General features: G+C 51.0%; 1 protein-coding gene across 1 annotated transcript in view; it reads left to right on the forward strand.

The window, feature by feature from the left end:
• Positions 1-6,822: 6,822 nt before the first annotated feature.
• The window catches only part of GHR (growth hormone receptor), a 218,574-nt gene continuing 199,043 nt past the window's right edge, over positions 6,823-26,353 (forward strand). Inside the window, exon 1 of the mRNA XM_045847874.1 lies at positions 6,823-7,385. Coding sequence (XP_045703830.1) covers positions 7,346-7,385 — 40 coding nt within the window. The 5' untranslated portion in view covers positions 6,823-7,345. The remainder of the gene's footprint in view (positions 7,386-26,353) is intronic.

Raw genomic sequence — 26,353 nt, forward strand, 5'->3', positions numbered from 1 at the left:
GCCCTACAGGACACCTACTACATTAGGCCACACTACCAAGGTAGGAGGTCATAGCAGCTGTACCTGATACACAGACACAAACACAGGGAGGCTGCCAAATGAGGAGACAAAGAAGGATGGCCCAAGTGAAAGAACAGATCATAACTCCAAAAAAAGAATTACCCAAAATGGAGGTAAGCCATCTATCAGAGGCAGCGTTCAAACCACTGGTTATGAGGATGCTCATGGAACTTAGTGAGGACCTCAGAGCGTAAAAAAGATCCAGTCAGAAAGGAGAGACACACCGGTTGAAGTAAAGAGCGATTTGTAAAAATTCGGCAGAGTTGCCCATATCTCCCCCTCCCCCACTCAGAGGCTGCGGTCTGGTGGTTTAAAGCCATAGGATGGACGAGGGTGGGGGGGCGGTGACTACCAGGAGCGGCCGTGGAGCAGGCCAGGGAATGGACTTGGCCAAGGAGTGGACTTGGCCCTGGACAACTCTGGCTCCCATCCAAGCCCCGCAGCGACGCAACTGTCCTACTGCGTGCAGCAGCTTCGCTCCTCCCAGCCAGCCTCCTCGCCGCTGAAGAGCGGACAAAGCACCTTCTCCGCAGGCCCTCTGTGATGGGAAGTTGGCATCGTGTCCGCGCACATGCTTGAAACGCTGTGTCGTGTTGTTAAGAAAACAGACCGTAAACGATGAGGCAAAATTAATTTTGACTGACTGTCTGATTTACTGTTTGTCTATAATAGCGGAGACCTACTTGGTTCTCAGATTCATTGATACAAGATGTGGCTTGCTGTGGGAAGATGTCCCGACCCTACACCTGGTTTAGCAAGGGTCACAGGGGGGCCGGGGACCCTTCAGGCCCTTTCTCTCCTCCGTACAGTCGTGCTCTTGCCTACGGTTTTGCCAGCCGGGAACTCTCCACAGTGCATGCCCTCCCCTGCCCTCCCCTGCCCTCCCCTGGCTTCCCAGGGGGCACTGGGTGTCCCTTCCCTCTTCAAAGGGGCCTGTGTTCTTCCTCTCGCGCTTTCCTGATGCTTTCAGAGAAGTCCGATTAGCAAACTAGGTTGACAGTTTATTCAGTAATCGAAAATATTCTGTGTGCCTGGTTTCCATAAAGGAAACATGCTATAAAACTTTTTCATACTTGCTCAGATTTGTTTCTCCTGCGTACCTTTTTTGTTTTGGGCTTTTATATTTGTGCCTTTTCAAAAATAAAAATAATAAGAATAGAGGCATAGCACAAAACGATTTGTGGAAACAAAAAGCAGGAGAGGATGGGATGAACGTGCCAGGCAAGACCAGCTGGAGAGAGACGCTTGATCAGGGTCAGTTCGGTAAATTCGTGTCCTCGCAGCGGGCGCTGAGGGGCGGACCGAGGCAGGGTTCCCGCCCCGGCCGGCCTTCGGCCTCCGGGCTTCTGCTGTGTCCTCATCAGAGCGGCTCCTTAGCGGCTCGCCCTCCTCTGGGTTAGGGCGACCGTGACGGGATCGAACCTGACACCAGGAACAGAAACGCAGGAGGGGTGTGGATGACCCCGCGCTTCCACCGCGGTAGAGGCCCCTGGCCGTGCGGGGGTCTGGAAACCGCATCACGTACGCAGCCGTGGAAGGACCCGCTCGTATTTGACCCGGAGAAGCGGTAACGCAGTGAGACATGTGAGAGAGAATGTCTCATGAAAAAGAAATGAACATTTCTGATTTGCTCCCAATGTGCTGCACAGCTAGAACCGGGCATAAATAATAGAACAGCAGACTCGGCCAAAGCACTTTTAACAGAGAGAGCAGGTACAAAACGGAGCCCATGTCCCAGTGGGGGCGGGTGAGGGGGGCAGGTGGGGGGGGCGTGGGTTACTCATCAGTGTCATCGTCCGGGCAGAAGCTGGACGACTGTCTAGCCCCTAGATTTTAAAAAAAACAAGCTTTGGCATTTGGTGAGAGGACAGAGAAAATCATCCCTAATGTTTTAAATCTTTACACTTACACGATTTGAAGGGGAACCTTCATTCCCAAGTCCCTGCTGAGACGTGTCTTCCTCTGCTCCCTGCCACTGGGTGTCATTTCCCAGGCCCTGAGCTGGCCTGTGGGTGGCCCTGAATCCACCGAAGGGAGTCAAGGCCATCACATTCCTTTCAGCTTTCATGAGCTCTGAATTGAAACACCTGTTTTTAAAATTCACAAAATAAGATAAATGGTGATCGGAAGCTTTCATTCTGGCTTGGGAGCCTCCCCATCCGTCTTGGCTAAGAACTTCCAGACCATGAAGAAGCTTTTTCCCTGTTGCCCTTCAATAGAGGAAAGAAAAGGTAATTGCCTCCTAAGTTGTGTCCCAACTCCCTCGTTCCCTGGCCGTCCCCTCCACGGGTGCCGTGGTGGCCCGGGGCTGGGGACAGGCAGGAGGTGGCCCTGGTCGGGGGAGCTCCTGCACTGTGTCCACAGCCGTCCCCTGCTGGATTCCACAGGGCACGCTGTGGGGTCCTGGCGAGGTGGGCGGAGTCCAGCGTTCCTACACCCACAAACTGGGCTCCTGAGCCCTTACCCTGCTATCGTTTCCTTTAATCAGCCCTTCAGGGATTTGCTTATTATTATTAGGGGTCTCTCCCAACTGGAATGCAAGCCCCAGGAGGGCAGGGCTTTGGTGGGTGTGCTGTGTGTTTCTGGATGCACGTGAAGGTCCCAGCACCGACCTGCCGTGGCATGGGCGCTCCCACATCTGTTGAAGGAAGGAATCTGGTGGGTGGGAATTCAGTGTTTGTTTGAAAAAAAAAATCCTTTAAGGTAAGGGTGTTTTATGTTTAGAATTCGCCAATAAACCTTGTGTTAGTCTGGTTCTCCAGAAAAACAGGACCAGTAGGATAGACAGATAGATAGATAGATAGATAACATTTTTTTAAGGAATTGGCTAATGCAGTTGTGGCGGTTGGCAAGCCCAAAACCTGCAAGGCAGGCTGGCAGGCTGGCAGGCTGGCAACCTGGGGAAGAGCCGATGCTGCAGTTCAAGTCCAAAGGCAGTCTGCTGGCAGAGTTCTCTCTTCAGGAGATCAGTCCGCTTCTATTAAGGCCTGCAACTGATTGGACGAGGCCCACCCACATTATGGAGGATAGTCTACCTTGCTCAGAGTTCTCTGATTCAACTATTAGTCTCATCTTCAAAATACCTTTAAAGAAATATCTAGAATAATACTCAAACAAATATCTGCATGGTGTGGCCTGGCCAAATGGACACATAATATCAGCCATCACAAATATCAGCCCAGCCACGTGTTTTACAGGGGAAATGACCTCAGACAGCAAACCCTCAGCCTACAGATCAAGCAGTCGCGTCACGGTGAGGGAGATGACCGGCCTACATGAAGTCACAGATGACGCGCCCAGGGTCCCAAGGCTCCTGACCGCCAGTCCCGTGTTCAACTACCAATGCCGCAAAAGGAAGCAGCCCCACAGTGCTGTTCCAGGTGGTCGTGTGTGTGTGTGCGTGTGTTCTGTTTTTGAGAAAAAGCTTTGTCCCTTCAACCAAAGCTCATCCCAGCTAACAGTAGGCTTAAGGAATTTATACTGTTTATACTATGGAATGATATGGTTTGGGGAGATACCATTCCTAGATGTCCGCACTTGAATGGGCATCATCTGAATCACGTTATCACGGTCCGTTTTGTCTTTAAAACGCTGTGTGTATTTTCCGCCGCGTTCCGGCGGACATGTGCAGCCCAGTGGGGAAGGGCGGGCTGTCACAGGGTGAAGCAGGCCTACCGAGATGGACTTCTCCAACAAGGTACCTCTGAGCAAAGACCCGGGAAGGAAGGGAGGCTACCTGGGGGGAGAGGTCTGAGGCAGGGCACGTGCCAGCGGAGAGGGCCCCAGTGCAGAGCGCACGGGCCTGCTTGAGAAAGAGCAAGGAGGCGCTCGCTGCGTGCATTCTGTCCTACCCGCCCCCAGCAGAACGTGAGACCCAGTGAGGGGGCCCCGTATATAGGAGACAAGGGTGGGGGTGGGGGCGCGGAGGTACGCAGTAGCTCACACAGAGCCTCGCGGGTTAGTTTGAATTCTACTCTGAAGACTTTTGGGCAGAGAAATGCCCCAGTATGTCTGAATTTAAAAAAGAATCCCGCGGGTCACTGCGTCTAGACGAGCCCCGGGCTGGCGGCGGCGGCGGCAGAGGTGGGGAGACCAGCGCGCGGAGAGACTGGAGCAGCGACCCGGGGCGGAGAGGCCGGCGGTGCAGGCCAGGTGGGGGCGGAAGTGAGCAGAGTCCGGGAGGGCGTCGAGGGCCGAGGTCTGGAGCTCTGTGCAGAGCCCCAGGTGTGGGAGACTCAGATTCCGGAGGTGCAAATTTTCGTTCGGTGTTGTTTAAACATTGAGGGGGCACATTCCCATTAGCCTGGCACTAACGTAGGCATTTCAGGTGCAGATATTAAGGGTCTCTTAACGAATGGGAAAAGCAAGCATATCAATAAACACTGAAGTATTTAACAAAAGTAGGTGCAAAAGCCTAAAAGGATGCAGATGTGGGGGTGATTAATTCATTAATTCTGGCTGTGGGAATGAATGGCCAGGAAGGGCCTCGGAGAGGAACTAAACAACTGGGCTGAAACCTGCAGGTCAAGGACCAAGTAGGATATTCCAGGCCGAGGGGAAGGCCTGAGTATGTACAGTCTCAGGTTTCATGAGGCAAAGGGGCTCCAGGGTGCCTTCACTTGTAACAGATCAGCCAACTCAGTACCTGATACATTCCCCCCCTAGTCTGGAAACTACCCAGCAACATCTACTACTACAGACCTACTCACAGTCCCGTATGAAGTCTGGGGACCATTAATCAGGGACTTCAAAATAAAGACCACCTTTCATGTATGTTGCAAGTTTCTTCTGGTTCCAGACTATTTTATATTGATTAGTGTGCCTTTTCCTATGTCTTTCTGGCATGTGGCCTTTCTTTTAAAAAAAAGTAGAGCTTCTCTGTTTACTTTTTAATTTTATTTATTTTTAGAGAGAGGGGAAGGGAGGGAGAAAGAGAAGGAGAGAAACATCAATGTTTGGTTGCCTCTCACACGCCCCCTACTGGGGACCTGGCCTACAATCCAGGCATGTGTCCCTGACTGGGAATCGAACCAGGGATCCTTTGATTCACAGGCCTGATCTCAATCCACTGATCCCCACCAGCCAGGGCTGCATGTGACCTTTCTACCAAGGTCGGAGCGGTAGCTAGAGCAACTGTGCTTTCTTGTCCCACACAACGCAGGCTGCCGCTGAACTCAGAGAAGAGGGATTTTAGGTAAGGCCCTGACATCGTCTCAGGGCATGAACAAAAGAAAGAAAGGGTTTCGTGAATCCACCTGGCACCTCCCAGATGGGATCAAGATCCTCTGAGCTGCAGGGGTGGGGGTGGGGGCGGATGGCGGGCAGGGAGCAGGGTAAGAAGAGGGGACAGAGAGGGAGCTCAGCAGTGCCGGCGGTGCCAGCGTCTGGAGAGCCAACTTGGAAGGTCACCTCAGACAGCAGCAGAGTCAGCAGGTGGGGACTGCCGCCTCCACCCCTGCTAGTGCTGCCCTTTCGCCAGCTTGGCCTGGGCTGACCACCCATCAGTTCTGCCTGCCTGTGCTCTGACCTTTCTTCAGGTGGGCAACTCCCTCTTTAAAAAAAAAAAACTCCAGACCCTGGTAAGACTCCTACTGCTCTAGCAAAGCGGAGATCTCCAGCCGTGGAGGGGTTCGGGGAGGGTCTAGGGAAAGAAAGTCTTACTGTACTCTGGTGAGACAGAACACGACCAGTTCGAAATCACCATCCACCTGCCTTCTTCCTTCCTGCACGGGGCAGGGATGGCACACCCGCCCCCCCTTCCAGAATCTTTCCTCCTTTCGTTCTGTGTGCCTTTGCCTGGAGAAGCTGGCTTGTTGAGCCACAGCTCAGCCTTGGAAAGGACCCTTAGCAACAGAATTTTCCACTGATCGGATTCCTTTAAAGACAGGCGCGTCGTCTGCGGCATTTGCCCCTCCGATGTCTTTGCATTGGTCCTGTGTGGCTTCCCAAGTCCCACTCCCCACCCCCTGTACTACTCTGTATGCCCAGGGAAGAATCTTTTATTCTAGTGCAGAGAAGCTTGATTTAAATGTAAGTTGTTGTTGAAACATTTTTTTTCCTGAGTATAAACTTGGCTTTGTGTCTGGGAGCCCTGCAGAAAAAAGAAAAAAAAAAAGGAACCGAGTAAGCCAGCGCTGTTAGAAGCTATTAGACAAACGAGGTTACAACAGGCAGCCAGTAACAAAGTAAATAGTAAAAAGATAGCACGAGTGGCTGCTCCTTCAGATCTCAGACGGCCTGCAACTGGACTTTTGTACTTTCTGCTTAGAAAAGCACGCGGGGACAAGGAGTTTGATGCTTTACAAAATGGCACGCTTAACTTTGGGAAGCACGTCCTCAGCCGGCCGTGTCTTCCCTGCCGAGGCATGAGGTGGGCAGGCCTGCATCTGACACACGAACTATGCCCACGACCAGGCGGTGAAAACGCGTCCCCTAGGTCACGGGCAAGGCCGATCCCCTCGGCGGGGCCCGTGTCCGGACTCCCTGCATGCCTCCTGTCCTTGGCGAACTCCTCTCCCTGCTCTAAAAAAAAAAAAAAAAAGGGCCTTCCCACTTTTAGCTAGCTTTTCTCCGTGCGCCAGCGAGCAGGAGCTTGGGGATAGGATGCGGGTGGTGGGCGGCAATGTTGGGTCGGCGAATCACGCTTTCTGAGCTCCCCGACTGGTTTTTCATCCCGTTCTTGCGGGGAACTTGCTTTCCTGTAAGCAAGCTCTCGTCTGTAAGCTCTTTTAGGTCCTGCCTTCTTTTTGGGACCGGGGGGTGGGCGGAGAGGAAGGAAGCGTCCTGCAACTACCAATATTTTCCTCTAGGAGGAGCCGCGCAGCCCGGAGGAGGGTGACACGCACCAACTCCAACTCCGCGCCGGGAAACGCTTCCTCGCAGCTCCCCGGCATGCGTGGCCCGGACGGCGCTCGGCGCCCTCGCAGCGAGCCCCGAGCCGGCCGCGCCGAACTCCCGCTTCGCGTCGCTCCCGCAGCCCGGGCCCCGGGGGCGGCGGGCCAGGCCCGGCGTGACCCCTGGTGAACCGCGGCCGCCGTTTCCCACCCCTCCCGTCCCGGCCTCCCTTCCCGTTTCACCCCGCCCCCTCCCTCTCCCCGAGCCTGACAGCCGGGGAGCTGCCAAGCTGGGCGCAGCCATGGGAAGAGGAGGCGGTCTAGGGAGCGGCGGCCGTGGCGGCGGAGGCTGCTGCAGCGGCGGCGGCGGCTGCTGAGCCCGGGCGCGGCGGGGACCCCGGGGGCTGCGGCCGCGCGGGCCCGAGGCCCCCGCGCCCTCGGCCGCAGCGCAGATGCGAACCCGCGCTCTCAATCCGGAGGCGAGGCTGGAAGGTACTGGAGCGGGTTCCGGTGTCGGGTTCTTATTTTCCCCCTGTGGTGCCAGGGCTCTTGGGAGTGGACCTTGGGACGCCCGTGGTGTGCAAAATTGGGGGTCTGTCTTAGGTATTTACACAGATCGTGTTTTTTCCCCGGGTGACTCGGGGGTTGGCTGTGCCCCCCTCCTCCTGGAGAAGTTTTCTGTTGGTGGGTTGTTGTAACCGGATCCACGCTGTGGTCGTGTGTGTGTGTGTGTGTGTGTGTCTGGTAGGGGCAGCCGGGAGTTGGGGGCGTCAGGAGAACCATCCTACGTTGACGCCGGCTCCCACTGCTGCTTGCGGCGCCTGGAGGGGCTTCCTCCGAAGACCATTCTGTTGTAAAAGTTTTGCGAGTGTTTCTATTTGACATCATCAGCTGGGCTCGGGCAGGAACCCTGACGCTGCCGCTGCTCAGCCGGGAGAGGTCCCGAGCGGCGCGACCCGAGCAGAGGGGAGGTCGCCGGGCTGTGCGCGTCTACACCGTGCGCTCCTCCCCAAAGCGCGCGGCCCTCTGCGGCGTTGGTGGCGGCGGCAGCCTCGCACTGACACCAGAGGAGCTGGGGTCAGCAGAGTCAGGGCGACCGGTCCCCATGAGCTGGGGTGGCTGGAAACCGTGGCGAGCCGAACTCCCCCACTCGTGGTTATGAAATCAGCCAGGCGCCAAGTTTTGACAGAACTGCCCGAGGCGTGAGGGCTGCGATAAGAGGGGCAGCTGCGAGTCTGGGGAAAGGGCCCCGGCGGCGCTCGGAGGGCGCCCGGGCAGTGTCCCCCACTTGAGGGTGCGTGAGAAGTCTGTTTGGGGGGGCGGGGGCGAGTGCTTTCTGTGTAACCCAGAGGGGGACGCTTGCCGGGGCCAGACTGCGGGTGTTGGTGGCCTGGCGCTGGGTTTGTGTACTGAACGAGTGTACGTGTGCGGGTGTGTGCGCCTGGGGAGGCGTGTCAGCTCCTGGGCCAGTAGGTGTGCAGGGGGGAGGAGGGGGCCAGAGGGCTGCCTCCGGCCTGTTGGACATGCCAGGAGACCTTGGAAGGGACAGGGAAAGGTAATGGGAAGCCTGAGGACTGGGAAGTTGCAGGAATCCCTGAATAGGACTTACCTGAGTTCCACGGACTTGAAAAGGCTAGACGCATTGCCTTTCAGAGACAGAGGGATGGAGGTGGTTTCCAGAACTCTCAAGTATAGGCAGACCTGTATAGGCACACAAAGAGTCTAGGTGTGTGTGTGTGTGTGTGTGTGTGTACAGAATGCTGGAGACCCCAGCCCAAGCCAGAGCTGCAGATCTGAAATTCCCAGGGTGCTGCTGTCCATCATGGAGTCTAGAAGGTGTCTGCAGTGTTTCCTGGGAGAATCCCTGGCCTGCGTGCCTGGGATGCCACTCACCTTTTTTCAGAGATGCTGTGGCTGCTCTGTGTCCTGAGCAACTGGTGTTCTAAGCTAGTTTCCAGCTGGGTCACACTGGATGTCCTCCCCCCCGCCCCGCGGGGTACCAAGGGGTAGACCTTGGAGGGATCTGGTACTGAGACATTTCCAGAAATTAAAATGCTGGATAGAAACAAAATAAAATGATTTAGCAGACAGGGTTGTTGGTTCCATCTTTTCTGTGATTGGGGATTCTGTTTCCTTTTGAGAAAAGCAAAGCTTAGCTGTCCCAGGTTGGATTTCAAGGGGTCTCTCCTGTTATTTATGGTTCCCCTTCAGAGGGACTTGGGGAGCGCGCTTTATAGCAGAAGCATGTCCCATCCCTAGCCTCCTCTTCCACCCTTGCAAACGTGCTGCTCCCCATTAGCCTAAGGAAAGCTGGTGAGTCAACATTCAGCTTTCCTTCTGGAGTAAATATATCAGAGTGAAATTACAGTTTGGGTCTCCTGAATGCCACGGGAAGCCAGCACTTAATGGGCCAAAGTGTGAAACGAGAGTCTATAAATGCAGTGACAAAGTGCCGACATGGGTGCCTTTTTTTTCTCCAAACCGAGCATAATTTTGCCTTGCAAATATTTGTCCTAGGCAGAGCTTGGGAGTGCGTTTTTGGTTATTGGTTTTTAAACAGCAGGCTCCCTCCCTGTCATAAACCACTTAAAAATGGACACCCGACACCCTCTCTGTGCTGTCTCTGGCGCCTGGATTAACAGATGTTTATGGTGCTTGGTAACCTATGGGACTGTCTTGTTGAGTGTCTTGTCAGCTGAGGACATAATGTTTAGAGCACAATGCAATAAATGGAGCTCCAGTGTGCGGCCTGCTTCTGCCAAGTGTGTGAAGGGCCCAGTATGGAAACAAATCTTGAGATCCGTCCAACTTGGCGAGCCTGTTTGGCTATCTGCTGGGAAGCGTTGTTAACGTAAAGATGAATCTGAGCGAGACGGAGAATACCACACGGCAGATTGTTGAGCTTAGAAAAAAGGCGTGGGTTAGATTTTTGAAATCTGCTACCCCAAAGCTAAAGCTTCTCTGTCATTCCACTGGTAAATTGCACAATTATGGAGATGTGGTTTGCTTTTAGAGAACAAATTTTTTAAAAATATGTCAATAATAAAAATAACTTCTGTTTCTTAGTGTGTTCCTATGTCGATCCAAACCATCACTTTTTCTTCTAAAAAAAACAACCTTATAATCTTGAGACAACGGTAATAGAATAACGATAAATTTTTTTAAAAAAATGAAACAAGAATATACATAAATAAAATAAAGAACAAAATTAAGTTAGTTATTAAAAAAAAACCTGTAGTCTCTTTGGTAATGATGTAAATAATGAGAGTGTTAAATCGTCTAATCACATTGTGAATCTTGGATTGATAGGAATTGAAATTTGGAAAGACAGGAGTCAGCCCCCCACGGAGCGTGTAGGTGAGACGAAATAGGATGTCTTTGTTCAAGGGATTTTTTCCAACCTGGAACGGTGTATATAATGTAAATAACGTGCCCAATGAAATGGCAGACTGGGAGGATGGCCAACTTTGGGGCTGGTCTGCCAGGGACATGACCTCCACGTCAGCACCTCTCCCTGTGAACGGGCCGGCCCACCTTTTCCCGGGTGGAATCAGATGGGAGTCTGCCTCGCTGGCCAGACCCTTCTAGGAGAGATGCACTTTTAGAAAGTTCTGACTTGTACTACACCAACATTTTCTTCCGCCCTTTGGCCTACTGATCGGCCGCTGAAGCCACACACAATCTATCCAATCTCTTTTCCCTTTGGGTGCTATATCTGAGACTAAACATTATGCTCCTTCTTCCTGAGTTCTTTTTGGTCCATTCTTGTAGCCTTTTCTCACCCACGTGGGTCCGCCCCTTCTCTACCCTGACCGCTACGGCCTAGATTCATTCCACAGTTTCGTCACCCTCACATGCAGTGTCGGAGGCACAGATGTGAAATCCTTAGTTCTGGACTCACTACATCTATGAAGGCAGCTTAAAATTAATGTGCTTTTTAAGCCATCTCACTACACTGTTTGCTCATTTTAAACCTATAAACAAGATAACAACTCATTCTTTTCAGGTTATTAATCATCCGTAGTCAAAACATGACACGGTAATAGTTCCCAAATATTTTTGTGTGTGTGCCTGAACTGTCTATAAATCTATGGAAAGTGTAATGCGGTAAAGGTCCATTGACTTCTGCATGTAATGAAAATAGCTGCTTAATTTCTCTCTCTCTCGAGGGCTCCCAACCCCCTAACTATCAGATGCGTCATGTTCTGAAGACAAGCAGACTGAAGCTGCATGTTACAGATGGGTAGAGCCTACCTTACAAGGTATTCTTTCCATGGGCCTCATTGTGTCTGGTTCCGCAAGCATGAGTCAGGGCCAGCAATCAGGCATGTACTGAAGGCTTGTTCTGTCCGAGTCTCAGAGTGCATGCCACCTGGCCCTAAGGGGGTGGTCAAAGTACATCAGAATGAATCGCTTCCTCAGGCGGCAGGGATTTACGATGTGCATACAGGACATGACTCTTCTTCCTCTGGGGCCAAATAGCCTGCTGATGGCCCCGGGATGTCCAAAGCAGGCTGCGTCACAGCGTCAGTCCCTAGGAGGCCCTGGCCTCCTGTGGTGTATCCGGACCGAAGTGTGGCGAAGGTTCTGATGCTCCTCATTTTGCAAGTCCTGTCCTTTGTGGAGGAAGGAAGCAAAGATCCAGTATATACCCAGGGAGAGGGTGTGGTTCAAAGGCAAGCACTTTGGGGGCCCATTGGACCTCAGTCTGACTCTGAACTTTACCACTAGACATGCAAATGAGCTCCTCCGAAACTCACTTCTTCCTCTGTGAGAATTGTTAACTGTACTGCAGGGCCGAGTACAAACAACCTGTGTAGTATGTACAGCGTATTAGGACCTACCTGGTGTGACTGATTTCTCTTTTACGTATCTGTCTGGGGCTTCTCAACTAAATTATGTCTCCCCTGCCACCAGCTGAGAATCTGCCACAGCTGAGACTCTTCTGTCTTCCTGCTAGAAGATGTTAATGGTTGATGACGATGAAAATGTGGGTGTGTTTTTTTTTTTTATCCAGCAAGTCTGGGTATGAAAAAAAGGACTGTTTTTCTTGGCGATGAGAAAAAAACAACTTGTAATATACATTGACTCCTGGGCCTGGCAGAAGCCCACTCTGTGCACAGACCTCCCGTCAGGCCAAGGAGGAGCCAGGGACATTCCTGGGCTCGCGGCGGAAACCGTCCCGGCTGCTCCCTCCTGCGTGCCGGGAGCTGCCTTGCTCATCCCCTTGCACTGCGGCCTCCATCCGTGTTACCTTTGCTCCTTCACTGTATTCTGTTCTCATAGAGAGGCAGGAAATCATCAATGCTAAAGTGCATTTTTTAAGCCTCACCTGAGGATATGTGTATTGATGTGAGAAAGAGACAGCAAGACAGACAGAGAAGAGACAGGAATATCAGTCGGTTGCCCCCCCACCCCATGCACCCTGACAAGGGATCAAATCCTCAGCCTTTTGGGTGCATGAGATGGTGCCCCAACCAATGGAGCTACCCAGCCGGGGCAATAAAATGCATTTTTAAGTTCAAAACTTTATTTCATGACTCCCCACTTCCTATCCACGCCCACCCCCCAAATCACAGCAGGCTCACTGACCAGTTCTGGCATATGCAGTTTGCAAACCGGAGTTCTGTGAACCGAGGAGCCCCCATGCGAGGATGGCACAGTCTTCTCCCGGCTCCTCCGGCGTTGCTTGGCCTCTCTGAGAACACCTGTCTCATTCATGCTTCATTCCGCAGTCCTCTTTGTACATACTGCCTTCCTTCCTACGCTGCGGGTTGCTCAAGAACAGGAAATACATATTGTTCATTGTTCATTTGTATATGTTTCTACTCCATTGAATGCTGTAAACTCCACAGGTGTGGGAAGTGTGTCAGTTGAATTAACGTGGAATGTTAAATATGTTGATATCACGTATTTACACTACACCCCAATTTTGAATATAAGCATCATTTTCTTTTAACCAATTAAGTCAAACAGACAAAACCGCAATGACAATGGTGCTTCCAGCTGCTCTTCGGAAAGGATTCCAGCTCATTGCGGTCTGAAGCAAAAGTCTTTCTGGAGCCCTTTTCTGTCGTTGTTGTTGCTTTTGCTCGGAGCTGAGGAAGACTGGGCTGGACGGTGGACTGTTGAAAGAAGCTGAGGGAGCGGCTCACTGCTTCTTCTCAGCCGCGTTCTCCAGGGCTCCTTTCGCGCTTCTCAGACAGGCAAGGGAAGCCTTAGATGGGGCACCAACCTCACCCAGCAATAACTCATAACACGGCGGTAATTTGCCAGAAATTGCTGAGCACTGTGTTTTTAATTAGCGTCTAAACTTACCTTCAGATAGTCCGTTGCAACCTCAGTGAGTGGTTTCTGCTGCAGAGTCCTCCAAACTCCCAGATGTGTTTACGGCTCGGGTGAGGGCTTGCTTCTCGTACCATTGACCAGGCTCCCTCTGCTTTCTTTAGAATGACAGCAGGACAGTCCCAGGGGACCGTACTCCTCTCATCGTGAACGGGCGTAGACAGGAACGAGTCTGTCTCTGGTGGGTGGAGCTTCCCCGTGGAAAGGGTGTCCTGGGCCAGATGCTCCCTGGACGGAGTCAGGCGCGTCCTGCCTGGTCGGGCCCTCATTTGGCATGAGAACGACAAGAGAGTTTGCAAAACTGCACAGGTGCCTTCTGCATTGTCTGTGGCGGGCCGCCTGCTATGCTAGGCATTTGCTGTGGTAACGTCTCGATGATTGTTTATAAAATGAAACATTTAAAGTAGTATATAACTTGAAAACTTAAGAGAGGCATCCCTCTCTGTTCCTTTAGTACATATTAGACATATGATGACGTCGTAAGTCCAGAGAAAAACTTGCTGAAAATGTACTTTATCCTAAGAAGCATCGTATCCATCTTTCTTGCTATCTTTGAGTGGCCCTACCAAAGCAAGCAGAGAATGACGATTACCAAACAGTCACACGGCAGGGGGCCCCACTTGAGTTGTGATGAGGGCTGGAGAGAGACCTCAGTCGGACTTCTGGTCCTGGTTGCCACCGGTCGGGGAAGCAGCCTTGGTCCTCGGTCAGGACCGCGGCGTGTCCTGATCCGAGTTCACCGTATCCGCGGCTTCGCTGGAAGCCTTCAAGCCGTGTCACTGTGATCCCTGGAAACCTCGGTCAGACAGAGCGAAGAGAAGAACAGCGTGGCAGAGCCTGTGGGAGTGACAAACTGTGAAAGGAGATCTGAAGACGGGACCCCTGCAGACGCTTTTCTTTGCACTGGGGGCGGACGAGGATACTGGGGTCCCTGGGCAAGGTGATGACGAGTGAAGCGTGGACCCCATCTGGATACTCAGCACGTCAGAAGGATAAAGACAGAGGAGCAAGAAGGAGGCGGAGTGACTTCTCCACGTCAGCAGGCCGTGTAGCATCTCGTTTCCCCCAGAGACGTTGGCCAAACAGTGCTTGTCTCGTCATGGAATAGATGTTCAGTTAACATGTATGGGCGACCCTAATGTGGAATAAAACACAGAGAGGAACTGAAGGGCTGGCAGGAAGTGTGTGCACAAAGTTGAGGGCAAAGAGAGGTGGGTGTAGTCGGGTAATAATAGCTGGGATCGAAGCTCAGAAACTCAAACTCGGTATTGTTCTCCATAGACCGATGATAGCACCCAAACGTGGTGGCCATCTTTCCAAGGTGGGTCCCCTTCAGGGCCTTGGACTCATCTGGAGGTTTTTAATGTTGAAAGCAAGGTGGAGATGTATTTTGAACTTTTGGGTTGGACTTAGTAGGACTTGGTTTGCCCCTTATCCCAGAGTGTGAAATTTTAATTTGTTTCCTTTTAATCCTGTACAGTTTAGTGTTTTTATTTATTGTGGTATACATAGAGTATATAAAAATTAACTATGTCATCTGAAAAGTACTGTGAAAATCACTTGGGGAAAGAGAGTAAATAAGATTTTTTTTGTCAGCTGATAGGATGTCAGTTTGGCCAAACCAGTGGTATTTGGGGGATCACTGTGAAAAATCAAAGACAGAACACATGTTTACTGAGCTACTGCTGTGTCCCCGGGAATGTGCTGGACACTCTGGGGACAGAGAAGCACTAGAAGACATGACCTGCAGCTTTGGGGCTGAGCATTCAAGCTAGGAAGGTAACACTAATAATATACGTGGTGTGATTGGGGAGCAGGTGACAATTGTACGATTCAGTGAAATAGTCTGCCACTGACTCTAAAGGCTATATTTACTTAGCGAGAACGGAGACCTGTTTGGGCCGAAGTATTAGGGGACAGGATTTATGGGCATAGTGGATCCTGAGCCAGGCCATACAATACGGTCCATGTTTTTGACAGGGCGACGTTTTGTGTGAAAAGGTCGGGAACTAGGCCCCGGGAGGCACGTCTGGAGCTCACCTGGGCAACGCACGCCAGGGCAGCGGGCCGGGCGCGCCAGGCGGCGGGTTGATTTCCCACGGGAAGCCCTTCTCATCGCTCACTGTGGATGCTGCGTCTAGGGCCTCCCTTGGGCAGGGCTGTTGCATCGTCCCCCGCCCCCCGCCAGCCGAGTCCTTGCTGGGGGGTGAGGACTATTGCGGGGTGTCTCTGCATAGGTGTCTTGTACGGACATTCCAGAAATTCACTTTTAAAACTTCCTTCTGTAACAGTGTTCCAACAGGTGTACTGAAGATGCCGGCAGCATGGCGTCCTGTCAAGAGTAGGACCTTCAGTAGATGCCGCAGTGGTGGGGTTGGCCTGGGACTCCCTCTTCCATCCCCGCTTCCTGCCGCACGCTGACACCGACAGTGCTGGCTCGGCACAGCCATGGGGCCTCACAGGATTGGCGGCCATCCGCCAGTGACCGCAGCCACGCACTGCCTCTCGGCTGGGGCATTTGGGATACGGTTCTTGCAGGACTGGGAAGAGGGATGGGCTCGTAGTGCAAAGAATCGGGTGCTCGATTTCTGTAAGGCCAGGGACAGCGCCGCACAAGGAAGAATTGCGCCTCTTCAAGGGCCAGGGGACCCCGTTGAACACTGAGCCCAATAGCCTCAGTTGATTCCCCGCGAGGCCAGGGGAGCCCCTGAGAAAGGACGAGACTTCCCTGGGATGGAGCCCCAGGTGACAGAGAGAGATCGAAAACCCAGTTCCCCTAGCTCTCTTCCCGGGGCTTTCTGTCAGGCCGTGTTCCCACCACCACGACAGGGCCTGGAGCCCTGGAGGGGCATGCCGTGTATCTCTGTCACCATGCCAGCTGCCTGAGACAAGTGACACCGGACCAGCAGTCCTTTTCCCCGGGAGCACAGGGTTTGCCTGTGAGCTGGGGCTGGCCGGTGCCCTCGAGGGGTCAAGCCCTGCGACAGCCTGAAGGCAGGTTGACCTTGTGGAAAGAGCACAGAGCGGGCTTTGGAATCCCACAGACCCTGCTTGTCTGGCGGGGTCTGAGTCCAGCTCGGACACTCAGCAGCCTGAGGGTCTCAGCAGGTTAATTCAACCCTCTGAGCTCTGCCTGCAACGTGGGGGCGGAGACTCTTACCTCACCAGGCTGCCGTGGCTCGAGTGAGTCAAAACCGTGCGTGGCACATGTGGGAGACGGGGAAGGAGGTGACTCCCTGCCACGCCCTTTTGAGAGGCCCTGGGGGAGGAAACTTAACGCCCTCACGCCTAGAAGACCCACTGGATACCAACTGCCACTTTTCCCCCTCCTTCTTTCCGAGCAAACCAAAGTTGTGGCTTTAACAAGTCTCCGGTTGTTTCTCTGGTTTGTGTTATCGGGCCCCCAGGTTAGAGTTCAGTGCCTGTGTGCACTGGCCCAAAGAAACTCCTGAGCAGGAAGGAAAGAAAAATAGATTAATATTGAATCGGCCCACCCAGAGACAGGGGAGTGTATGTTCTGAAGACACGACACCCCGAGGCCTATAGGGCACAGGTGCCATCGGGCAAAATCACAAGGCACTGGGTTAGGGGTTTGAGGTTGTGCTGGGAGGGATGGGTCAGAGGTGAAGTAAGGGCAGGAAATCATTCCTTCGGGTCTTGAGGACAGTTCTGACCTCTGCTCCAACAGTCCTCGGCCGGGGCTCGTCGGAAAATAGCCAGAGGGTCCAAACAGAACTCAGGTCCAGATGTTATCTTTAGCCTGCGGAGGTCTGGGCCTCGTGACCAGCAGTCAGGTGCGGGCCCCCCTGCTGCCTGGCTGGTTGCTGATTTTTTATATAAATATTAGGAGGAGGGGGGAGGGAGCTTTGGGAGGGAGTTATGGAGGGAGGGGTGATTTCTAGCACTACGATTTAAAGCAAAATTTAGTCAAAGTCATAAGGACCCCCAGTTTCATTTGAACTATTGAAACTTCCCGCTTTCAGAAGAGTGCCGTCCAGAGGTTAGTGTCTCCTGACTTCTCTGTCAGGGTGCCTAGACTCTTGCCGCACAGCAAAAGTGCAAGGGACACCAGATGATTATTGGTGACTTAGGATTTTCAGATTAAAAAATCAGCCCTGAAATCCCTTCCTGGATATATGTGTTTGTAAGAGCGACTGCTGTCTGCCTGTGACGGGAGACCCTCCTTAGACAAGGGGGTACTTCGGGCAGGTTGAGGGGCAATCAGGTGTTGGCCCATTGGGGTGGCGGGGGTCACGGTGAAGGCTGTCTCGGTGATGAGCCGCTGGTGATGATGTTCTGGAGGACCTGAGAACCCAGAGGAGGTCACACCAACGCTTGCAGGTCCCTGTTAGTGTGACCTCCCCCCAAGGAGCTCATGCTGTCTCAAGGGCCTGTTTTATTTTCTTCACGGCACTTACCACTGTCTGATATTACCTTGTTTATTCATTTGTTTTCCTGGTTTTTGTCCATCTCCACTGACAAAAATGTCAGCTTCCCGAGAGTAGAGACCTTTCCTACTTTGTGCTCTTTATATCCCATCCAAAACCCTTGGTAGGTTCTGGTCGAATGAACGCATGCATGCACCTTAGCAGTTGCTGGGAGTTTTTGCTAGCATTCTTCCTGACCTTTATTGCCCTTGCATGCATTCAGAAACGTGGGGCTTTCAAGTGCGGCAGTTCCCAGGGCATTTATAGTTTGGCGAGACTTCCCTGTGGGGTGGAGTGCGGGGCCCTTTGCAGGAACCACCAACGATCCAGGACAGCGGTCGTGAGCCCCCATCAATGCACGGGAACCGACAGACTCCACAGCCACCTCGCTCCATCAGCAAATACAGTCGGGAGGGATGTCTTGGTTTGGATTTCTCCCAGAAGCAGACCGTGACCCCAGGATTCAGGTAGAAATGGACGGGGGAAAGTGAAACGAGGCAGGGACAGGAGCTGAGAATGGGTTTGTGGTGAAGCCTGTCACAACCTGGACAGCTGGAGTTTGTGACCTTCCTGGAGAGACGTCGGAGCCCAGGCTAAACCCACGCCTTAGCCTCCTCTCGCCCCAGGCTGGGCGAGTTTGAATATTTACCCACCGACGTTCTCCAGCCAGTAGCAATTCCTGGGCACTCACACCGAGCAGGGCAGAGCAGTCTCCGGGTGCTAGAGCAAGCCCCGGACAAAGAGATGCAGGTGCTGGGGTTACAAATCAGCGGCGTGAGGCAGCCAGGGTGAGGGGATATGGTTGGAGAAGGGACAGGCAGTGTGCACTGGATAATAATAAGATTTTTTTAAATAGACTTTTTATTTGGAACTTACTTTGTATTTACAGAAAAGCTGCAAAGATGTCGGGTCTCTGTATATGCCCTGACCAGCTTTCCTGAATGGTAGGGTCCAGAATCACGGCAGACTTGTGCAAAGGAGGCCCCCACGAGCAGTGCAGCGCTGGTAGCTGAATTCCAGACTGTACTCAGGTTTTCGCAGTGTTTCCACGAGTGTCTGTTTTTCTGTTTCAGGATTCAGTTCAGAATATCACATGGCCTTTCATTTTACGGTTTTTCACAAAGCGGCGCAGACACTTGGGCCCTCTCCTGTGTTCAACGAACTAGTTTTTGTCACTAGATAGAAAGCTCCGTGAAAATGCAGTCATACGGACGCCCGGCATCATGTTGGACGCAGGGTACATCCACAAAACAAAATGCATCCGTGCAAGCGGCAGTCAAAACAAAACCCTGTTCGGTGGGTGTATGGGCCATGCGCTGAGCCTCCATGGGGTAGCTCAGATGTACTCATAACGGTGTGATGACCTAAAAGGACCTTGATTTTGAACATGTCCTAAATATCAAACAGGTAGCAGGACCCCCTAAATCAGACACAACCCGGTCCCTTCCATGTGCCTAGCATCGCTTGTGCATGTCACATTGAGTCCTGCTGTGAGTCCCATGGCCTTGAGGACCCTCGACAGATGAAGGGATGAGCCAGGGACATGAACTCACTTGCCCAGGATTCACAGGTGGGAACGGACACAGCGGAGCTTACACTCCTAATACGATAGTCCATCAAGCCCGCTCTCCTCCACTTGCCCAGCGCCCATGTGTGGTGCCGTGGCTGGACACACCGTCTTCGCCAGTCTGCATTGTCGGACTGCAGCAGACGTGGACGTCTGGTGGGTTTCACGGTGACCTGGATGAGGTGTTTGCCTCGAATCTGTGGGCTGTTTGCTAAGCCTACCTACCTTGGGTAACCCTGCCGTCTTGATATCCACAGTCATTGACCACAAAGCTCTTCAGAAAGTCACCCGTGTGCTAATAATCAAGTTTTGATAAAATGCTAATAAGGGCCTTGGAAACAAGCCTGTTATCGCTACGGAGCAGGACACTGCTGTTGTATAATAATTCATGTATTTTGTTATTTTATAAGGTGTTTGAGTTTGGGTAATTGACCCCATTGCTCAGTTTTTCCATAGTTACCATTTTTTTGGTATTTTTTTTAATGTTCCACGAGGGATATGGAATATTTAATGAAATCTTTGACAACTCTTGACGCTTGCAATAGCCCGAAGGAGAAATTACCCTTGGTTGCCCAGGCACCGGGAGAATGAAATGCAGACTGAGAATTTCTTACAAACCACGTGAGCTCCGACTCCGGGACGGCAAACAACGCGGCCGTCTGGGCTAACCGCTGCCGGGATGCCTCCAACCTCTCATTCTGAACTGGGGAAAGAATAGGCTCTCAGGGTGTTTGTTTATTTTTGCTTTGATTACAAGCTGTTGGAGGCCTGGAGTTGGGTATCTAATAATGCCATCTCTGCGAAAGATAAATTACTGGCTCGCGATGAGATCCGAGGAGAGACAAAGGGACAGTCATGTGGAAATGGTCTCTCTCTTTTTTTTTCCTTAGGAGTAAGTCGGGGTCAGCTGAAAGGTATTCCTTTCAGACTCTAGCTTCTGGGGCATTGCGCATTTTTAAAAGGAAAACAGCAATTACCTTTCAGAGCCATGTATGGAACTGGTTACTTAAATGGCTGCATTAGGCCGGCATGGTTTTAAACCATGACCTTTGACACTTTGCATGTGGGGCGACAGGCGAGACCTGTTACTGCGGACCTACCTGCACACCATGCGTGCACCAGCATACCTGGGGGCCTGGGGATCCAGGGGAGAGGGCCGTGCTGGCCGGTGGCCTCCCTCCACCCTGCAAAGCGCTCTGCTCTGTCTCCCACGCAGCACTGCCAAGAACCTTTAAGCAGAAAGAGCAGCCACTCTTCATGAAAGGAAGCAAACGAAGGTGTTTAAACCCATCCTATATGTCCTTGTATCCTATAGACTGCTTTCCCACCGCCTGTCTTCAGGAAGCCCTCAGATTTCTAGGGGGAAAAGCACTCCGCTTTTCCATTCCAAGTTCAGATTTACTTTCACAGCTGCTGGATTGTGAACGCCTAGGGGCGAAGACCCTGCGTTATCTGCTCAGTGGGCACTCGGTGAACAGGCGGCCTCGCTAATGACTGGTACGGGAATGATATTAAGGAAGTGCTTATTCAGACTGCGGGCTATACCGAGTTCTTTTTCACGTCATGTTATTTAACCCCCCACACAAGTCCCATGCCATGCCTAGTTGAACTTTTGGTGAGACTGGGACCTGGGGAGGTTACACCGTTCAGACAGGGGCCCCTCAGTTGGTAAGCCGCACAGTCCAGATTAAAACGCCGACTTCCTAATTCCAAACACGGCCAACTCCCCGCGTCTAACTGCTGCCTGTGTGGTACTATTCAACATGCGTCCACAAGCTTTTTGGTGTTCCTTCCTTTAAAGAGCAGAGTCCGAGTTTCCTCTCCTTGGGAATGGGCTGCAATTCAGGGACTCATTGCTGAAGACCAGAGTGGCGTGGGAATGAACATGTGTAGCTTTGGAGGCCAGGACGTTCAAAGGCACTGTGGCTGTGACCTGGTTGCTCTGTCTTTGGGATCGCTCACCTGGGGAAGCCGGCTGCCGTGCTTCGAGCTGCCCTATGGGGAGGCCCAGCACCGGTGCACGAGGAAGGAATCAGCCCAATAGCCAGTGTGCAGCTAGAGCCAGCGGACCACAGCTGCCACGACAGTGACCTTGGAGGCAGAGCCTTTGGCCCCAGTCCAAGCTCAGAACGACTGTAGCCCTGTCCCAGCGAAAGCTCGTCTGCAAGCTCATGAAAAACCCTGCAGCAGAAATACCCAGCTAAGTCTCTTCTGGGCCCCTGCACTTAGACTGTACGACAGCAAATGTTGGTTGTCTTAACCTGTCGAGTTTGGGGTCGATTTGTTAGGCAGAAGGAGCTGACTTAGGTAGCCTAACACTGCCTTGATCATTTTTTGAAAGATAGTCTTAATTTCATTAAATCTCAAATTTTTCGTACAGCAAGGAGAAAATTTCCAGAAAAAAAAAATGATCCCCGAATGAATCCGAATGTAAGTAGTAAGGTATTATTGCCCAGTTAATATAATAGATGTAACAGCTTCGCTGGGATTTGTGATTTTGTAAGTCCAAAGACGACTGCTTTAAAAATCCATGATTTAAGAAGAAAGGACGTTAATGATAGCCATGTTGCTGAAGATATTAGCATTCTGAACTTTGAAAAAGTCCTCGTGGGAAAAGACAGCGCGTATTCTGTTTGGTAGGTTATCACTCACAATCCTTGGTCCTCAGCAGAGCGCTCACACTTTGTGTGATTTAAAGAAGCATACGAAGCAAAGTTGAATGTTAACCTCTTCCCTAGTGGTTTCCCTCTGCTTTTCAGAGGGCTGGGCGGGGGGGTCCCCAGGAGCTCACAGGGGAAGCCGTTTCTGGGTTTGCGCTGCCCGACGAGCTGCATCCACTCTGCTTTACGGCCATGGGCAGTTTAATAAGTGACTTGCACTTTGATGAATATCTTGTGAGCTTACACCCAAGAATTTGTGTAAGATTTTGAGCTATAATACCATAATGTTAATTTAAACGGATTTTGAAAGCTAGAAAGAGATATAGTTCAAGTACAAAGAGAAGACAGGTAGAGGTACTGAATTGGGGGCACTTTCAGTGCTTATAGAAGATTCCAGATGACTTGCCTTTGTAAAAAAAAAAAAAAAAAACATGTGAAAGTGATTTTTTCCTCATGTATTTACAAAGGGATTTAAAGTGAGTTCCGGAGGTCATTCATGAAATGGATACAGCCAGTCCTTGCGTGGCATGCAGAACGGATGTAAGGAGAGATGCTGGTTTTCCTGGCCCAGGTTGAAGAACCCAGACCAGCAACTTGCAGGCCTTCGTGTCAAATGTTTTCCTCTCCAGACGGCGTGTAGCCTGCATTCTCAAAACCACTTTCCATATTGAGCTGGTCTTCCTAGTATCTCGAGGTCCTGATTCATGGGTTTGTGCTGCAGGGGAGGATGAAGATGAATATTGAGAGTGAATATAAAGATCCATTGTTAGCCTCATTCACTCACTCACTCAGAACTCACTCATTCATTCAGTCTACACTTTGCCCAGCAGAGCAGTGGTCTAGGTGCTATCAAACTGTGATAAGCCATGTAGAAATAGCCTCTGCCTTTTGGGAGTTCATGGTCCAGGATGCAGAAAGACATGAACCAACTATAATTAAGGACCGTTGTAAGTCATAAAGGAATAAGGGGGCCTGATCGAGGTTGGAGTTTGGTGGTTAGGGAGGGCTTTCAAAAAAAGACATTTTGAACCTACAGAAGTAGAAGTGGGAGGGAGCAGGAGGAGCAGTATGGGCAGAGGCAGCGGGAGCCCAAAGGCACCCAGTGCTGCTGAGAACCAAGGACAGTCAGTGCGGCTAGAGTTCCGAGAGCGAGAAAGAGCACTAACTGAGAAGGGTCCAGAGGAGTAAGCAGGGACTGTATCTTACACAGTGTTGCAGACCGTGTTACAGTCTTTATTCATCACAAGAGCAATAGAAAACCTTGAAACTTTCAAAGCGAGGGAGTGACATTTTAAGCAGGTCACCTGGCTCTATTATGAAACTGGGTGGAAGAGGGGTGGAAAGAGTAATTCAGGGAGATGGATTATGAGTCTGTTGTGGGCCAAAGATGTTGGTAGTTTGAACCAAGGTGGTGGTGATAAAGGCAGAGAGATATTAATAGATTTACTACTATGTATGGGCAATAGATTCACCATTTATTTATGACGTAAAGTTGATTGGGCTCAGTCCTGACTTGAACATGACTGGGTGAGGGGGATACCATGGGCAACTCCAGGTACTGGGGCTTGAAGTGAATGTGGAATCCTGGAGGGTGACCAGGAACAGGCTGGGAGAAGGTAGTTTAGTTTGGGGACATTTTGAACTGGAGGCCTTTTTAAGAGATCCACGCGGAAACACGGTGCAGTCTTGGGTCCTGGCTCAGAGGAGGTATCTGGGGATAAAATGTGGGAAGCCAGTGGCTTACACACAGACCTGAAGCCACAAAAGTGAGTGAGATCACAGACAGTGAACATGCAGCGAGACAAGAAGGACAGGCCTGCGTCATGAGGAACTTCAACATTCAAAAGCCAAGTGGACAAGAAGTTGACAAGTAGTAAGAGTGAAAAATGGGATGGAGTAGATGCGAGGGTGTCATCTCAGAGGCCAAGAAAGGAGAATGACTTAAGATGCTGATGAAAGGTAGAGTTAAAAAGGGACTGTGGATGTCCTTTGGATTAGTAAAATGGGTGTCTCAAAGGTCTTTAAGGAGAGCTTATAGGTAACGGAAGACATCTGGCTGCCAAGGGAAGCAGAAGGATGGAGCTCTAACGAGAGGGGGAAATAAAGCTAAGAGAGGGCTTTCTAAAGATGCGAGATTTTAGCATGTTTAAAGGTTGGTGGGAAATGGAGAGCAATGGAGAGAACAGCAGCGGAACTGAAGTTACAACAAGGATGGGTGGTTAATCAAGGGTGGGTAAAGAATCATGCAGGATTCCTGAGAAGATGGAAGCAGGTAGGTCACTAGCACAGCTGGAGGGATTAGAGAGGAGAGGGGACCCCTGCCCCTCCACCCTAGGGAAACTGGAAAAGTTGGCATTGGTACTGCCTATCATCACCAGAACCAATAAGGAGAAACAAGGATTAAATCTTCATGGGCGCTTCTTCAGAAACTGGCAATCTGAGAAGACGGTGGGTTATGCACCTTCAAAACAATCTCAACATCTTATCTCAAGCTGACCTTTTTGGTAAAGAGGAGAAAAAAGTAGGTAAAGGATTTGGAATCCAGGGGGAAATGTTAATTAGATAAAAGCTGCAGTCGGGCGATTTTTCTAGCATCCCTTCATGTGCTGACCAGTGAGTCTTTTTCTGCATCCTGGTCAAGCAAAAGTTTCCTTCCTGGAGCACAGTGGCTCAGATACCATCTTGATCTCTTGAAATCCTCCCAGGGCACAAAGGTTGAATAGCTACCTGGAGTCCAGGTAGGTCCAGTCATGCATTCCAGTTCCTGGAACAACAGCTTTCTGCTTGCATTAATCACTAAGCCTATTAACTATAACTAGAGCTAAAATTCTTTGACTCTTGAGTTCCCCCTGTCGCTAGCGGGAAAGAAGGAGGGCCATGTGCAGATAGATGCGTCAGGTGTGGTGGCTGCAAGTTAAAGGAGCTTCTGTGGGTTGGCTTCTATCTGCTTTGGGGAGTAGAGTGAGAGAGAGAAAGGGAATGGCATACTGGAGAAGAAAGGAGGAGATTTCAGATATTTGAGGACAGAGAAAGCATGAATATGAAAGGGAACCTATTAGTAAAGTTTAGTAGGATTATTAACCATTACTGGAGGTCCAGTTGAGGTTGATGGTCACAAGTTCATACTGGTATCACTGGTAAAGGTGTTAGGAAGGATTTGATCCTTTCTGGAAGTGTTCAGGTGTGGAGTTAGTGAGATCACCTAGGCCTAAGGTTTTGTTTGATGAAAAGTTGCAGCACCAAGTGAGTTTAGGGTATTGGTGGAGCCACTGAAGTGATAAACCAGGAGTCTAAGCTGGTTTAGAAATAAAGGCAGAAGACTAAAGTGGAGTTCTGTGTGAAGGTAGGAGTCAGAGTGGTTGACTAAATGTGATTGGAAGAACAGAGGTCTGTATCCGGGGCAAGGTGCTGCACACCAGGTTAATTAAGTCCAAATATCAGGGTGGGGCCCATAGAGTATTTAAAACTCTCCAGGTGATTTCAGTGCTTTTTTAAAAAGGGAAATATGTTGATGTGACTGTCGGTAAGTCCATGGTGGCAAAAGATACCAGTGGTGTGAAATCAAGACAAAGACAGAGATAGAGAATGCAGTGAGAGAATTGTGCCTTTAGAACACAAAACAAAACACACACACACACACACACACACAACTGAACAAAAATGAAGTCATTCATGTCGTTCTTCACAAATGCGAGTCCTAGGCCCCACCTCCTGCCCGTCCTCTCTGCCATGGAAAGTCCAAAGCAAAGAAGTAAAGGTCATTATGGGAAAGAAGGCAGAATTCAGGACAAACTTCTTGGGGAGCAGATGCTTTGGGATTGGGCTCATGAAATCTGAGTTAGAACCATGGAGACGTTTTGGAGATGATTTGTTCACTGCAGTCTCCTTGAGGGATAACACTCTAGCTCACTCAGCAGGCATGGTGTCGGTCTGGCTACAGAAGTCTGAATGTGGGGCTTAGGTCCCTATAAGGAGCCTGGATGGCCCTCAGCCCAAATCCTTGGACTTGGTGGCCATGTTGTGGTCCATCATCTTGGAATGGTGTTGAAATTCTATTCATTGAAGTCGCATACGAAATTCTGTTCATGTTTGACCTGTGATTCAATGACAAGGATCGTCACTGCCAGGATTTTCAGTTGAGAAAACTTACCTCCGTTCTCTCCGCATTAAGTACAAGGCCATTTGTGTAGCTAACTTCTGGCTAAGTGGAGTGCTTACGAAAGGTGGAGGACTCACAGGCATAACCATTGCCAAAGAAAGCCCAGCAAATCTACACATTCCCAACCCCAGCCCACCGCCCTGGTCTGTCATCCCATAACTTTAATGTAAGGACACGTTCTAGAGAAGACGATCATAACCACACTCAGGTAGACGTGGAGCACATTGTGAAAGCACTGGCGTGTTTATCAGTGCATTGGTCAGGGTTCTCCAGAGAAACAGAACCTATAGGATATGCATATT

This window comes from Phyllostomus hastatus, unplaced genomic scaffold (assembly GCF_019186645.2).
Source record: "Phyllostomus hastatus isolate PE091 unplaced genomic scaffold, TTU_PhHast_1.1 phas_contig_58, whole genome shotgun sequence".
In the NCBI taxonomy this organism is placed as follows: domain Eukaryota; kingdom Metazoa; phylum Chordata; class Mammalia; order Chiroptera; family Phyllostomidae; genus Phyllostomus; species Phyllostomus hastatus.